Source organism: Adiantum capillus-veneris, chromosome 4 (assembly GCF_014529385.1).
Source record: "Adiantum capillus-veneris isolate H3 chromosome 4, ASM1452938v2, whole genome shotgun sequence".
In the NCBI taxonomy this organism is placed as follows: Eukaryota; Viridiplantae; Streptophyta; class Polypodiopsida; order Polypodiales; family Pteridaceae; genus Adiantum; species Adiantum capillus-veneris.
Genome location: NC_140934.1, coordinates 159,220,211 through 159,232,220, shown reverse-complemented (window position 1 = coordinate 159,232,220; position 12,010 = coordinate 159,220,211). Strand labels below are relative to the sequence as shown.

At 49.4% G+C, this 12,010-nt stretch overlaps 1 protein-coding gene across 3 annotated transcripts in view; it reads right to left on the bottom strand.

The window, feature by feature from the left end:
- Positions 1-12,010, bottom strand: part of LOC147460233 (ARM repeat superfamily protein) — a 234,605-nt gene that overhangs the window by 208,667 nt on the left and 13,928 nt on the right. For 2 of the 3 annotated variants that reach the window (XR_015187951.1, XM_086511315.1), the window contains exons 2-3: positions 9,043-9,256; positions 8,836-8,931 (exon numbers count right to left, since the gene is read on the bottom strand). Coding sequence is in view for 2 of the 3 variants with exons in the window: in XM_086511315.1 (XP_086367441.1) it covers positions 8,836-8,931; positions 9,043-9,256 (310 nt within the window). In the remaining variant the exon portion in view is untranslated. Of the gene's footprint in view, positions 1-8,835; positions 8,932-9,042; positions 9,257-9,369; positions 9,453-12,010 lie in introns of all 3 variants that reach the window. The other variant, XM_086511316.1, reaches the window with a different exon arrangement.

Sequence of the window (12,010 nt, the reverse complement as noted above, 5' to 3'; positions counted from 1 at the left end):
ACACACACACTACACACATACACGCATACACACACGTACTCCCTCTCTTCCCCTTCTCCCCTCTTCTTCACAATATGAAGAGAGGGTAGTTTCGAAGACAACCATGTCTTCCCCCATCATCAAGACGCCGACATCGACAATGAAGACAACCTTCATGCTCACGAACAAGAGGCTTGCACAATTGGAGAAGGACATGAAAGAATGGTGGATGGAGAGAGAGATATGGAGGGAGGAGAAAGCCACCTTCATCAAGCTATGGAACGAAGAGAAGGAGGACATGAGAGCGGAAATCCAAAATCTCAAAGAGGAGGAGGAGAGAAGGGAACGGGAGAACGAGAAGGAGAGGGAGAGATGGAGGAAAGAGCAAGAAGAGATGAAGGCACAAATCGATCTCCTTCATGCTTCCATCACATCCCTCACCCCCGAGGAAGGAGAGATTAAAGAGGAGGCTAAGGAAGCCCTCAAGGAGGAGATCACCAAAGCCCTCACCGCAAGCATTGAGGACAAATTAGAGGCCACCAAAGAAGGATGGGTCGAAGTGGTCAAAAAGAATATCAAGAAGGTAGCAAGAGAGGAAGCCCAAAAAGATGAGGTACTCATCGTACACACAACCATCGAGGAGGAGAAGATGCGACAAGCTCGCCGTCTCAATGTGCGAGTGACCGGCATCAAAGAAGAAGAAGGGTCTACACCCGAGAGCGATGGGAAAGCTTTATGCAAGAAAGTGGGATACAAGGAAGAAGAGATCCCTTTCTCCAAAGTTTGGAGAGCCGGCAAAGATCCAAAGAAGAGAGCTCTCATCCTCCAATTCGCCTCCGAGGAGTCTCGAACTTCTTTCCTCCGAAAGAGGGTCATCTTGAGAGGGCTAGAAGGCCCCCCGATTTATCTTGATGATGACCTCACAAAGATGCAACAAGATCACCGTCGCGCGTGCATGCCTAGAGTCCACCAAGCCCGCAAAGAAGGGAAGAAGGCAGTATATCGAGATGGTAGGGTTATCATTGATGGCAAGACCATCGCATAGGGACTCGCGGCCTGTGGGACACACGAGGAGATTCATGTCACGGTTTGGAATTGCAATGGAGACCTATGGACACACCCAGAGAGACTTGAGGAGGTGATGAGAGGTCGAGACATCATTCTACTTACAGAGACACACGAGAGCCCAGAGAGAGCGTTACCACGGATACATGGATTCCAGTGGGAGTCTCTACATCGGGGATGTATGCGCCAGCACACCACTCGTGGCTCAGGAGGAGTGGCCATACTCTTTAGACAGGGGCTTCACAGCAGACTACAGATTGTTGCCCGGGAACCACAGGCCCGCTACATGTGGATTCGCCTCGAGCTCTCACGAGACAGGATCGTCTACATTGCCCTTTGCTACTTTGCTCCCACAGGCTCCAGATTCGCCCCTATTGAGCAGGAGTCACCGTACGCATGCCTCACGGAGGAGATTATGGAGTACTCCACACTGGGTGAAGTCTTCCTTATGGGAGACTTCAATGCTCGTACGCGCAGTGAGCAGTGTGAGGCATATGACCACGAGGACCCAGAGGCACTACACACTCTAGATGAGGAGGCTACTATGAGAGATACAGCAGACAGAGCTCCAGTCACAGCCTACGGACGACATCTACTTCGACTTGGCTCCCAGCACCGTCTCGTTATTTATAACGGGATGGTCCAGTGGCCCACCTCAGGGGGCCTGACTTGTATGCCACATGGAGTTGCAGAGGGAGGGGGGAGTACAGTCGACTATATTCTGGGACCCAGGGAGGCTACACACCTTATCACATCCTTCACCATTCCACCCATACCCATCGGAACCGACCACACATACCTCTCTTTCTCCATCACCGGAGATACCATCCCACACAGCTCCACAGCACACACTCCACACACCACCATCCATTTCACACATGAGCTAGCCTCTCTTTACTCGGCCGAGGTCGAGCATGGCCTATGCCTCCTCCACCCATCCACACCACTCTCAGTTCTCACATCACATGTCTCTTCCGTTCTCCACACTTCAGCTATTAGCTCTTTTCCACACACCACTCACACAGGACGCACTCCCCCCCCCGGGACTATGCCTCAGAACCGCTGGTATGATGAGTGCAGAGAGCTATACCGACGCCTCCGTGCACGGCGAGCCTTAGGAGAGATCACAGAGAGAGAGGCCAGACGGCATATGAAGACGCTGACACGCCAAAAGCGGCGAGCATTCGAAGAGGCACAGGAGCTTGAGCTATACCGCCTATTCATGAGCATGGATAGCGCGACGGCATGGCACACCGTGCGCGAGCCACGTCCGACTACAGCTATTGAGGATCCACAGATATGGCATGATTATGGAGAGCGACTTTATGAGGTGCCAGGGTCGCCTCCTATCCCGCAGCCACACGAGCCACGCCCCACGTGCTCCTCCTTCTTTACAGCAGAGATGGTAGAGAGGGCCATACGCCGCATGCAGCACAGACGATCAGCTGACCATACTGGATTACAAAGTGAGCACATCATTTATGCGGCCTCCACTATAGCCCCGTTGATTGCACATGTCTTCAACCGGGCTATGGGGGAGGGCTTCCCAGAGGAGTGGACACAGCACACCATAGTGCCTATCCACAAATCTGGCGACACCCTGGACCCAGGGAACTACAGGACTATCATGATTGGCCACACGATGGCCAAGCTATATGCAGCAGTACTTGAGGCACAGCTCAGCTGCTACGCAGAGACCGAGGGTTTACGAGCTCCAGGCCAGGCAGGTTTCAGACGAGCTTTCTCCACCACTGATCACATCTTCGTTCTGCGCTGCCTCATTGATGGGGCAAAGGCGCGGAAGAAGAGGCTTTACTGCTGCTTTGTGGATTTCCGCAGGGCCTTTGACACAGTCCCACTCGAGAGACTCTTCCAGCGCCTTCACAGCATTGGGGTACCAACAGAGATGATTTGGGCCATATATGCTCTCTACGAGAGGGTGACGGGTCGAGTTCGTTGCCCAGGCGGTTTTTCAGAGACCATTGCTAGCACCATTGGTGTTAAGCAAGGATGCCCACTCTCCCCGACACTCTTTGGGCTCTACATCGACGAGATCTCCGACTACATACTGCGAGCAGGAGGAGAGGGGAGCGACTTGGCAGGTACTCCGGTCCACATCATGTTATATGCTGATGATATTGTGTTGATTTCAGAGTCACCCGAGGGCTTGCAACGGCATCTTGAGGCCTTGGACGAATTCAGCACACACAGGGGGTTGACTGTGAACCTTGGCAAAACCAAGGTTATGATCTTTCACACATCCAGTGCAGTGAGGAGCGCTGCCACCTTCACAGCAGCAGGAGGACAGGTTGATGTAGTCACCTCCTATGTCTACCTTGGCATCACATTCACCAGCCTACCAGGACCCTTCACTATGAGGCAGGCTGCTGTTGACAGGCTCACCCGAGGATATGCAGCTCTGACCATGCTAGAGCGGAGATGCCACCAGGCACACTTTCAGGAGCCCCGCACGAAGGGGTGGCTTTTCGACACCTTAGTCACCCCGGCCTTGATGTACTCGACGGCAGTATGGGCACCACGATTGACAGCTGACCAGTGGACACAGCTTGAGAGGCCACAGGTATGTATGATCTCACGCTTGCTCTGCAGCAAGAAGACAGTGCCACATGACATTATTAGAGCCGAGCTCGCCACACCACCTATGGTTGTAGAGGCACTATTCCAGACAGTCTGCTTCATCCAGAGGATGAGAGAGCTACCTCCTGACAGACTTACTCGTAGAGCATTTGAGGCAGCTATACAGCTATCAGAGAGTGGGCATGAGAGAGCATGGTACTCATAGGTCAGAGCATGGTTTGAGGGACACGGTCTTGACATGGAGAGCCTACCACCATTCAGGTACGACCCCCACTCACCATATGTTCACCTCTCTCGCAGTGAGAGGAACTTGGTATTGAGACAGGATCTGTGGCAGCTATACACTAGGAGAGTCTGGGAGTCACCTGGCTTGGGGACGAGGATGTCATATTACAGAGACCAGTTTCTCACCATATTGTCTGGGGGGTTCATACAGAGACCACGCTATATGGACACATATATGCCACATAGCTCACGGGTGGCGATTGGTCAGCTGAGAGTGGCTTCACACAGGTTAGAGATTGAGATCGGGAGACATACTGGTGTTCTCAGGGAGGAGCGAGTCTGCAGAGCCTGCACAGAGGAGGTGGAGAGTGAGGAGCACTTTGTATGTAGATGCAAAGCATACACTGAGATCAGAGGCAGGTATGAGGCCTTATTCAGAGGACAGCCCACTCTCCGAGAGATCATGGACTCTCGAGATCAGAGACAGCTCAGACGTTTCTTACTAGAGATACAGAGCCATCGGGACACACTACTACAGCCACACACAGCTACACAGACAGAGGGGAGACAGTCGCAGCTCACAGACTTCTTTCAGAGGATTGCCGCCCCTCCCTCACCAGACACTCAGAGGGGAGTGACACTCCCACAGGCGGAGGTGAGCCGAGCTAGACGACGACCACAAGTCACAGGCTACAGGGGCGCGAGCTCCCACCACCGACAAATCGAGGAGATCCGAGCCCGGGAGCGCCGTGCCACTGAGGAGCGAGTGGCTCAGATGAGGGCCGACCCGACAGCTTTCATTCGGGTAGCCTTGGCACCAGACCCGCCCATGTACCACATCTTACATCCCCCCATTAGTACAGGATGGAGCTAGATAGCTTGATGCATTCTCATGATTGTACTACCTTGAGCATATAGACATGCATATACCCCTAGAGATAGAGCTCCATCCCTCCTCAGATACTCCACTACCTACATTCAGTTCAGTTTTGTATCAGTTTTGTTTCATTTGTCTTTCCGATAGACGGATGACATACACACCATGTACATTTGATTTGTCTCATAGGCCGATTTCGGCCTGACATAGACGTTAAAAATCTTTCTTTCTTTCTTTTCTTTCTCTCTCCCCCCCCCAAGATCATGGCTCTATACAGGTCAATAACGGGGCATGTACGCACTCCAGAGGGGATTTCTGATTTGGTTCACTCCACTATCGGGGCGAAACACGGCTACCCGCTATCTCCTACACTATTTGGCATGTATGTGGATGAGGTTTCTACATTGAGAGGGATGGTGATAGAGGAGCATAGTTGGCAGGGACATGGATCCAACTATTTTTATTTTCCGAGAAAAAGATCCTTCTATTAGTTAATGAAACTGCCCATAGGGCTACAACCACCTCTACAAGAGAGGGCTACGACAATCATAATGGGGAGACTCTGCCAATGAAAAAACAGCATATGTATAGTGAGGCTAAATCAAGAGATGGGAGGAGGGACAAGCCACACAGGTGGACGGTAGTGCCATCTAAGCACACCCTGTACCATGGTGAAAAAAGGCCCAGGGCGCCAGAGACGAAGGAAAGCCTCTCTGCACTCCGGCATGCGGTCGTAGCTGCCCTGGAGTCTCTCAAATTGTCCTTTGAGAGTATGGATCAGCTCTAGCCAAAGATCCCGAACAATCTCTGCTGGTGGTACAAGGCGAGCCTCGAAGATGCGGAAGCAGCAGGCCCACCAGATGAACCAAAGTGTCACGCCACTGATGAGCTCCCAACACTCCTCTCTCTCACTGCAACACTCCTGTGGAGTAAGCTCTATAGCACGCTGGAGTGTAGGCCGGCCCCCCTGCATCACTATCATCCTGTTGGTGGAAGATAGCTCAAACTGAAGTGCCAGGCCCGTGAGAGTGGACCAAGCAGCTGCCCCCCAAGTGTACTGTCGAGCTGTGGAAAGAGCTTGCATCAGCCGAAGGACACGAAGCCACACCTGTTGTGCCAAAGAACAGTCCCAAAGACAGTGACGTTGACTCTCCACAGGGTGGTCACAAGCTGCACATGCGGCCGAGAGACCACTATGTACAAGCCAGCTCCCAATTGCTTGTAGCTCTGTGTGCAACCAGCCACTGGAACAAAGTGACTCGTCTCGGCTGTTTGGAGTCCCACAACCTCTCCCAAAAAGCTGCCAAGAACTTAGCTGTGAGACCCTCCTCCTGCCAATGAGGTGCTGCAGCAGGACGAGCCTCTCTGCGCTACCAGTATGTGACGTCCCAGTTGAACAGTGTACTGAAAGAAAGGGACACCTAGAGGGTCTGCAGAGGAGAAAGCTCCCTCCAAAGCCACTCTCCAAAATCCCATTGTACTCGTGTCAGTGGACAGCTCTCCCAAGCCCACAGTCTCCAGTGGCCAGTCTCAAGAGCTGCTAGGTCGCGATCTATGACACAAGTCCTCCCACAGATGGCCACCATGCGGATCCTTTGAAAACAGCACTTTGTCACCTACGGGGCCTCTACTACAACTCGATGTTAGCGTCCCTCACCTTGTAGCTCGAAAAACAGAGAGGGTATAGTCTCTGAGAAGCCCGAACTGAGATGAGAACCTCCAATCGCGTGAAGGCTCCCATCCATCTGGGTGCTGCTGACTCCAGAGGTGTGAGCCACTCAGTCTCTGAGATGTCCTGACACATGCTCTACACCCCTCTCATGCCCTGTAGCTGAATGCCCTGAAGCTCCTCTGACAAGCCTGAAAACTGTAACCAGTCACCTAGAGAGCGTGTTGGACCCTCTGCCATGGGACCCCAGGAAACATGAGGCCAACTACCAACCAAGTGGCCTCTCTGAGTGCTAACCATGGGGTTCCAAACAAGGGGCTGTCTCAGGCGCTCCTCCGTGCAAGTAGGCTGACACTGCTCCAAGCCTTGCCGCAGTTGCTCCCAAGATCGGAGCAGACTCACAGCGAAGCGATCCTCCAGTCTCCTGCTCAAGCCAACTCTGCGCATCTCTGTGAAAATCCATCGAGTCGAGGGTCGCCAGGGGCCTCCAACCTGAGGCACCCTAGCACTAAGCCGCTGAAGCAAGAACTCCTTCCAGGGCTTCTCACCTGGAAGAAATCCTCTGACGATGAACTTCCCAAGAAGGGCTCTGCTCTCCTGTGTTGGGTCTATGATCCCCAACCCTCCCTGAGAACAAGGAAGAGAGTGATGACCTGCCATGCCACTTTGGCCCTGGCTATCCGAGTGTCACGCCCTGACCAAAGGAAGTTCCTCATCAGCCTCTCTACTTGGCTGATACAAGAACTCGAGAAGATCCAACAAGAAGTGATGTACCACATAGTAGCCAACAACACTTGGTTGGCCACTACAAGTCTGCCTGCCAAAGAAAGCCGTGCGGAGCTCCAGTGTAACAACTTCCTCCTAATAGACAAGAGGAGGTGAGCAATCTAAGTCCAAACCAACCTGACAGCCCAAGTACCGAACTGCAGTTTCTGGGGGAATCCACCAGAAACCCTCACCTGGTATCCAATTGGGCGTAGGAGCACTACCAACCGAGAAAGCCACTATCTTTCTCCAGTTGATCAGTGCGCCAGATGCACAACAGAAAGTCTCAAGAGTCTACTCGAGGGCAATGGGGGGGAAGAGGGGGGGGGGGGGGGGGGGGGGTGGGGGAAGGCGGGGGCGAGCAGTAGCAACGAGCATCTGTATTCCACCTCTTGTTCACATGAATCCAACTATTGTCATATGCTGATGATATTGTGTTGATTTCTGACTCCTTGGAGGGGATGCAGCGTCACTTAGATGTTTTGTACACGTTTGCTCATCATAAAGGACTGTTTGTTAGCCTAGGAAAACCCAAGGTTATGGTGTTAAACACCACACCACAATGGGTCAGGAGGTCAACACCCACGTTTACATATGGACATGAGATGGTGGATGCATACACCTATCTTGGGGTAGTCTTGAGTGGACCGGTGTTTTCATTGAGGAAGCAGCACAGACTAGATTGACGAGAGCTTATGCAACCTTGCGAGGATTGGAGAGGATGTGTTCGCAGGTTCGGTTTCAGGAACCTCGAGCAAAGCTCTGGCTTTCTTGAGACTCTAGTGGCTTCGGTTATGCTTTACAAAGTTCAAATTTGGGGACCACCATGGCAGATCTCGTAGCACTGATGGATGGAGATGTATGGAGAGGCCTATAGTCTCTATGATCTCTCGGATGATTCAGGCTAAGGCCTCAGCACCACATGAGATTATTCGAGCCTAGCTAGCTGCCCCCCCCTCTCATGGTCGAGGCACTTGCTAAATCAGTATCTATATATGGAACCATCATTCGTGCTAGGTAGCACTTCAGAGACCAAGTTCCACCGAGAATGGAGGGTGACTGGCCCAACTCAAATCAGATCCACGCATATTCTTTAGCCCTACGGAGTTGTTGATACCCCCCTCACTCATGTACACCATACTATACCCCCCATATAGTACAGGTAGGATCTAGTTAGATTGCAAATCATGCTTGTATACCCCCTATGTATATGGTTTTGCATTACAAGCTCCCGGCAGAAGAGCTCCATCCTCCATTCACCCTGGTCATCACCCGCATAACCACCCCCCTAACCCCCCCACAACACTACTCATTAAATACTCCAGAGTGAGTCCTAGCACCAATTTACCAATTAGCGATAGTCTTACATTTTCAGTTTAGCTTTTCCTTTTTTGGGATGACAAAGGATATACCACACATCTGCATTGATTAGTCTCATAGGCCAAGATCACCCTACGAATGGCCATATATACATGGAACCAACGTGGCCTTTAGACCCCACAAGAAAATTTAGATTGATGAGATTTATGCAAAAATATTGGAAATGAAGTAAGCAACCAGTATTTTGTCAGAAAAGGGGTAAGCAACTATTAACCAAATTTAAGGAGAAATACTTCAAACAACCAGACTTTTCTTAGAAAAGTTCTTTCAAACATACCCAATATTTGACAATTGCATGATCCGAACAAAAAGACTAGTCTCATGATACGGAAGCGTGAATTTTATCAGATCGTCTACATTGTAGATATGGATCCTTTAACAAGTCAACACAAAAAAAAAGTTAGTAGCCTAACCCATACAAGATTTCAACATTGCTGTCGCTATAAGCACACATCCCAAAACACACACAAAATAATTCACCAACTTGTATCGTCGGATCAGATATTCCAGTGTCTGATGAGCTGGCCTTAGCAGAACAAAATCTGAGACCAGGTACATAAAATTGTGGATGGAAGTGTTAAGATTAGCATTAAAATCGTGGCCTTCTAATTCTCTATCTGTATGGCAGCTTTCAACACCAAATAGAGTCTTCTTGAAATTTCTGAACAAGGGATTTGCTGTGGCGAGCTCTTCAAAACCTGCATGTCATTGCGAGAAGAACAACCATTTATGATTGCAGCACATGTACCAGTTCAAAATAGCTATATTGTTGAGGAATGTCCAAATCAAAAATCTCCAGCAAGATTCACACCTAAGCAAGAAGTGAAAGAATTTTGTTGCAAATTGGAGATGGCTAGTACGGTTTTCCGAGAAGACAAAAATTTTGCAAAATATCTACAGATGAAAAGGACAGGTTGGTGAAAATATAATGGAAAGTCGAGACTCAAGGACTATAGAAAGCAAACGGTGTCCTCCACTATATAAGGCAGTCTTTTGCACTGATGTAGTGTGTGTGCGTGTGCGTGTGCGTGTGCATGCACGCACGCGCGTGTCATCATTTCCTTTTGCTTCTTCCAGGTCTTTCACTAGTCCTTTTTGCACTAACACGTATTGCACTTCCTTCTTTTTAAAAGAGCAAGTAGGAAAAGGTTATCTTACAAGCAGTCACAAAAAAAACTTGAAACAGTGTTGTTGAGGTAAAATATCAGCACCTGACTAAAGTTGAACGCAGTTTCTGACAATGGAGATTCAAGGAACAAGGCTGTATAACCCCACTCAATAAATCTTCCCAGAGGACAATAGCATGGCTGAAGAACCCCACAGAAATAACTTCCCAAAGAATTAACTATCACAAAAACCTAATGATGTCTCTCACTACATATTTATGTGCGCCCACACAAACCCTGCTCTCAAAAAACCATTTTTTAAACCTTGTTTAGTAGTGCAAACTAATTAGACAACCAAAATTTATACAACATAAAAGGTATTACTGGGACTAATAGCTGAAATTGCTAAAATTACTGGCATCTTTATGTGTTACCTTTTCATAGGAATGTCATATTGCACGATGCACAGGATTCACTCACGGATGAGCACAGATGCATGAAGATCACTCTAGAAAAGATAAAGAGTTTGCATTCAAGGACTTCACGATGTTTCCCCAAGGTAGGTCATGTCAATCGATTTTGCATGTTCACTCCTCGGCATGACACACTCAAAGCAAAAGCACGAGCACGATTGTCCATCAAGTGTTGGCATTTCCATTGTGGTTTGCCACAATCGACAGTTTTAGGTCCAACAGTCAAGTTTCAATCACACTTTTGGCATGTGTTTGGTGATTGGTTTGGCACTTTGAAACCAGCCCGTGGGGCGGTAGACTTTGGCTTTCACCCGAAACTTAACTTTAAACTTTAGGAGACACAGAAACTTTGCAAATAAAAACATGTAACGGGAATTGACACTTCAAACACACACGGCTTGGAAGTAGAGTGCTACCAAGCAAATGCCGACGCCTGTTGGCCCCAAAGACTGCGCCACTTTCGGTTTTTCTTTATCTTAGTGCAAAGAAAAGAATCTGATCACTTTCACCTAACTTCCACCAAGCTGTCCGGACCTGTCCATGGCTGTAATCGCAAGAATTTGACCCAATTTCGCCAACATAACAGCGCAAAATCCCTGTAGGTCAAAAATACACGCCTAGGACGCTTTCCCCTGCATTCTAGAAGTCTTACGGTGAGCTGCAGGTCAATTTCAGCGCGCTGTAATTTTCTGTTTTGCCTCTGTTAGATACCTACGGCCCTACAACCCTATACACACATCCCAAGGCCTTTCCGAGGCTCCACTGGCGATTCCCTACAGTTTCATTGCGAAACCCTAAACCTGCAGAAAAACGCAGCAGGCTGTAATTCTCTGTTTTGGACCGTTTCGAGCCGCGAACACGTCTACATGTGTCTCAGATGCTTCCGCACGCAATGGACCAATTCCCCTTCGAATCGGACAAGTTTTTACGCGAGAAAACTCTCCAATTTTGCCATCCTTCGTGATGGAAATGTGCATACCTGTGAGGGTCATCTGAGTCAGCTAGTCTTTTCCTTTGTGGACAATCTGTAGCAAAGTGACCAAGCTGCTCGCATATAAAGCATTTATTCTTAGCCATCAAGACCTTCTTTTCCTCGAGCGACTTATGCACAAAAGGCTTCCTTTTCTGTTTCTATGCCCGCGCTCCAGAAGTCTCGCCTGAGTCCTTGTCCTTGTTGACCTTTTCTAACCCCTGTGACGCTTCAAGAGCCATTTTTACAAAGCTATTTTGCTGAATTTTTCTTTTGCTTCCCCCCTTTCACGTTGCCCAGAAACCCACTGTCCTCTCCCTTCAACAAGGCAAGACCAGTGTTGGCAACTTCCATAAGCTGAGTCAAGGTAGCCACTTTGTTCTTTGTACAGTAATCTCGAAGCCCTTTAGGCAACCCACAACAATACTTCTCAATCTGCTTTGTCAATGGCACAAACCTATAGGAGGTTACTGAGAGCAACGCTTTACAAAACCTCCGATTGTAATCATGTAGGCTCTTGCAAGTAGCCGCAGTGAGTTGGTGTCAATCCGTCACGACATCGGCTTCAAATTCATTTGACAGCCACGCAGATGCAAACATTTGCTTGAAGTATACCCATGCGGCGGGTGCCTGTCCTTGCATCAACAGTGTCGTCCACCATGTAAGCGCATTGCCTTTCAAGAAAGTGGCAGCTTTCCTGACCTTAGAGGCCTCTGTAAAATCCCCCCCTGCATAAGCTGTGTCAAACTCTTAGCCGCTGAAAGTGTCAAACTTTACAATTGCACCACCTTCTTTGTAGACTTTTGGCTTTTCCAATGCCCCCAAATTGTCATAGGGAATTGCCTGCAACATGGGCACTGTAAAAGGGATCATCGGCATTCCTTGGTCATTGACATTTTGCGT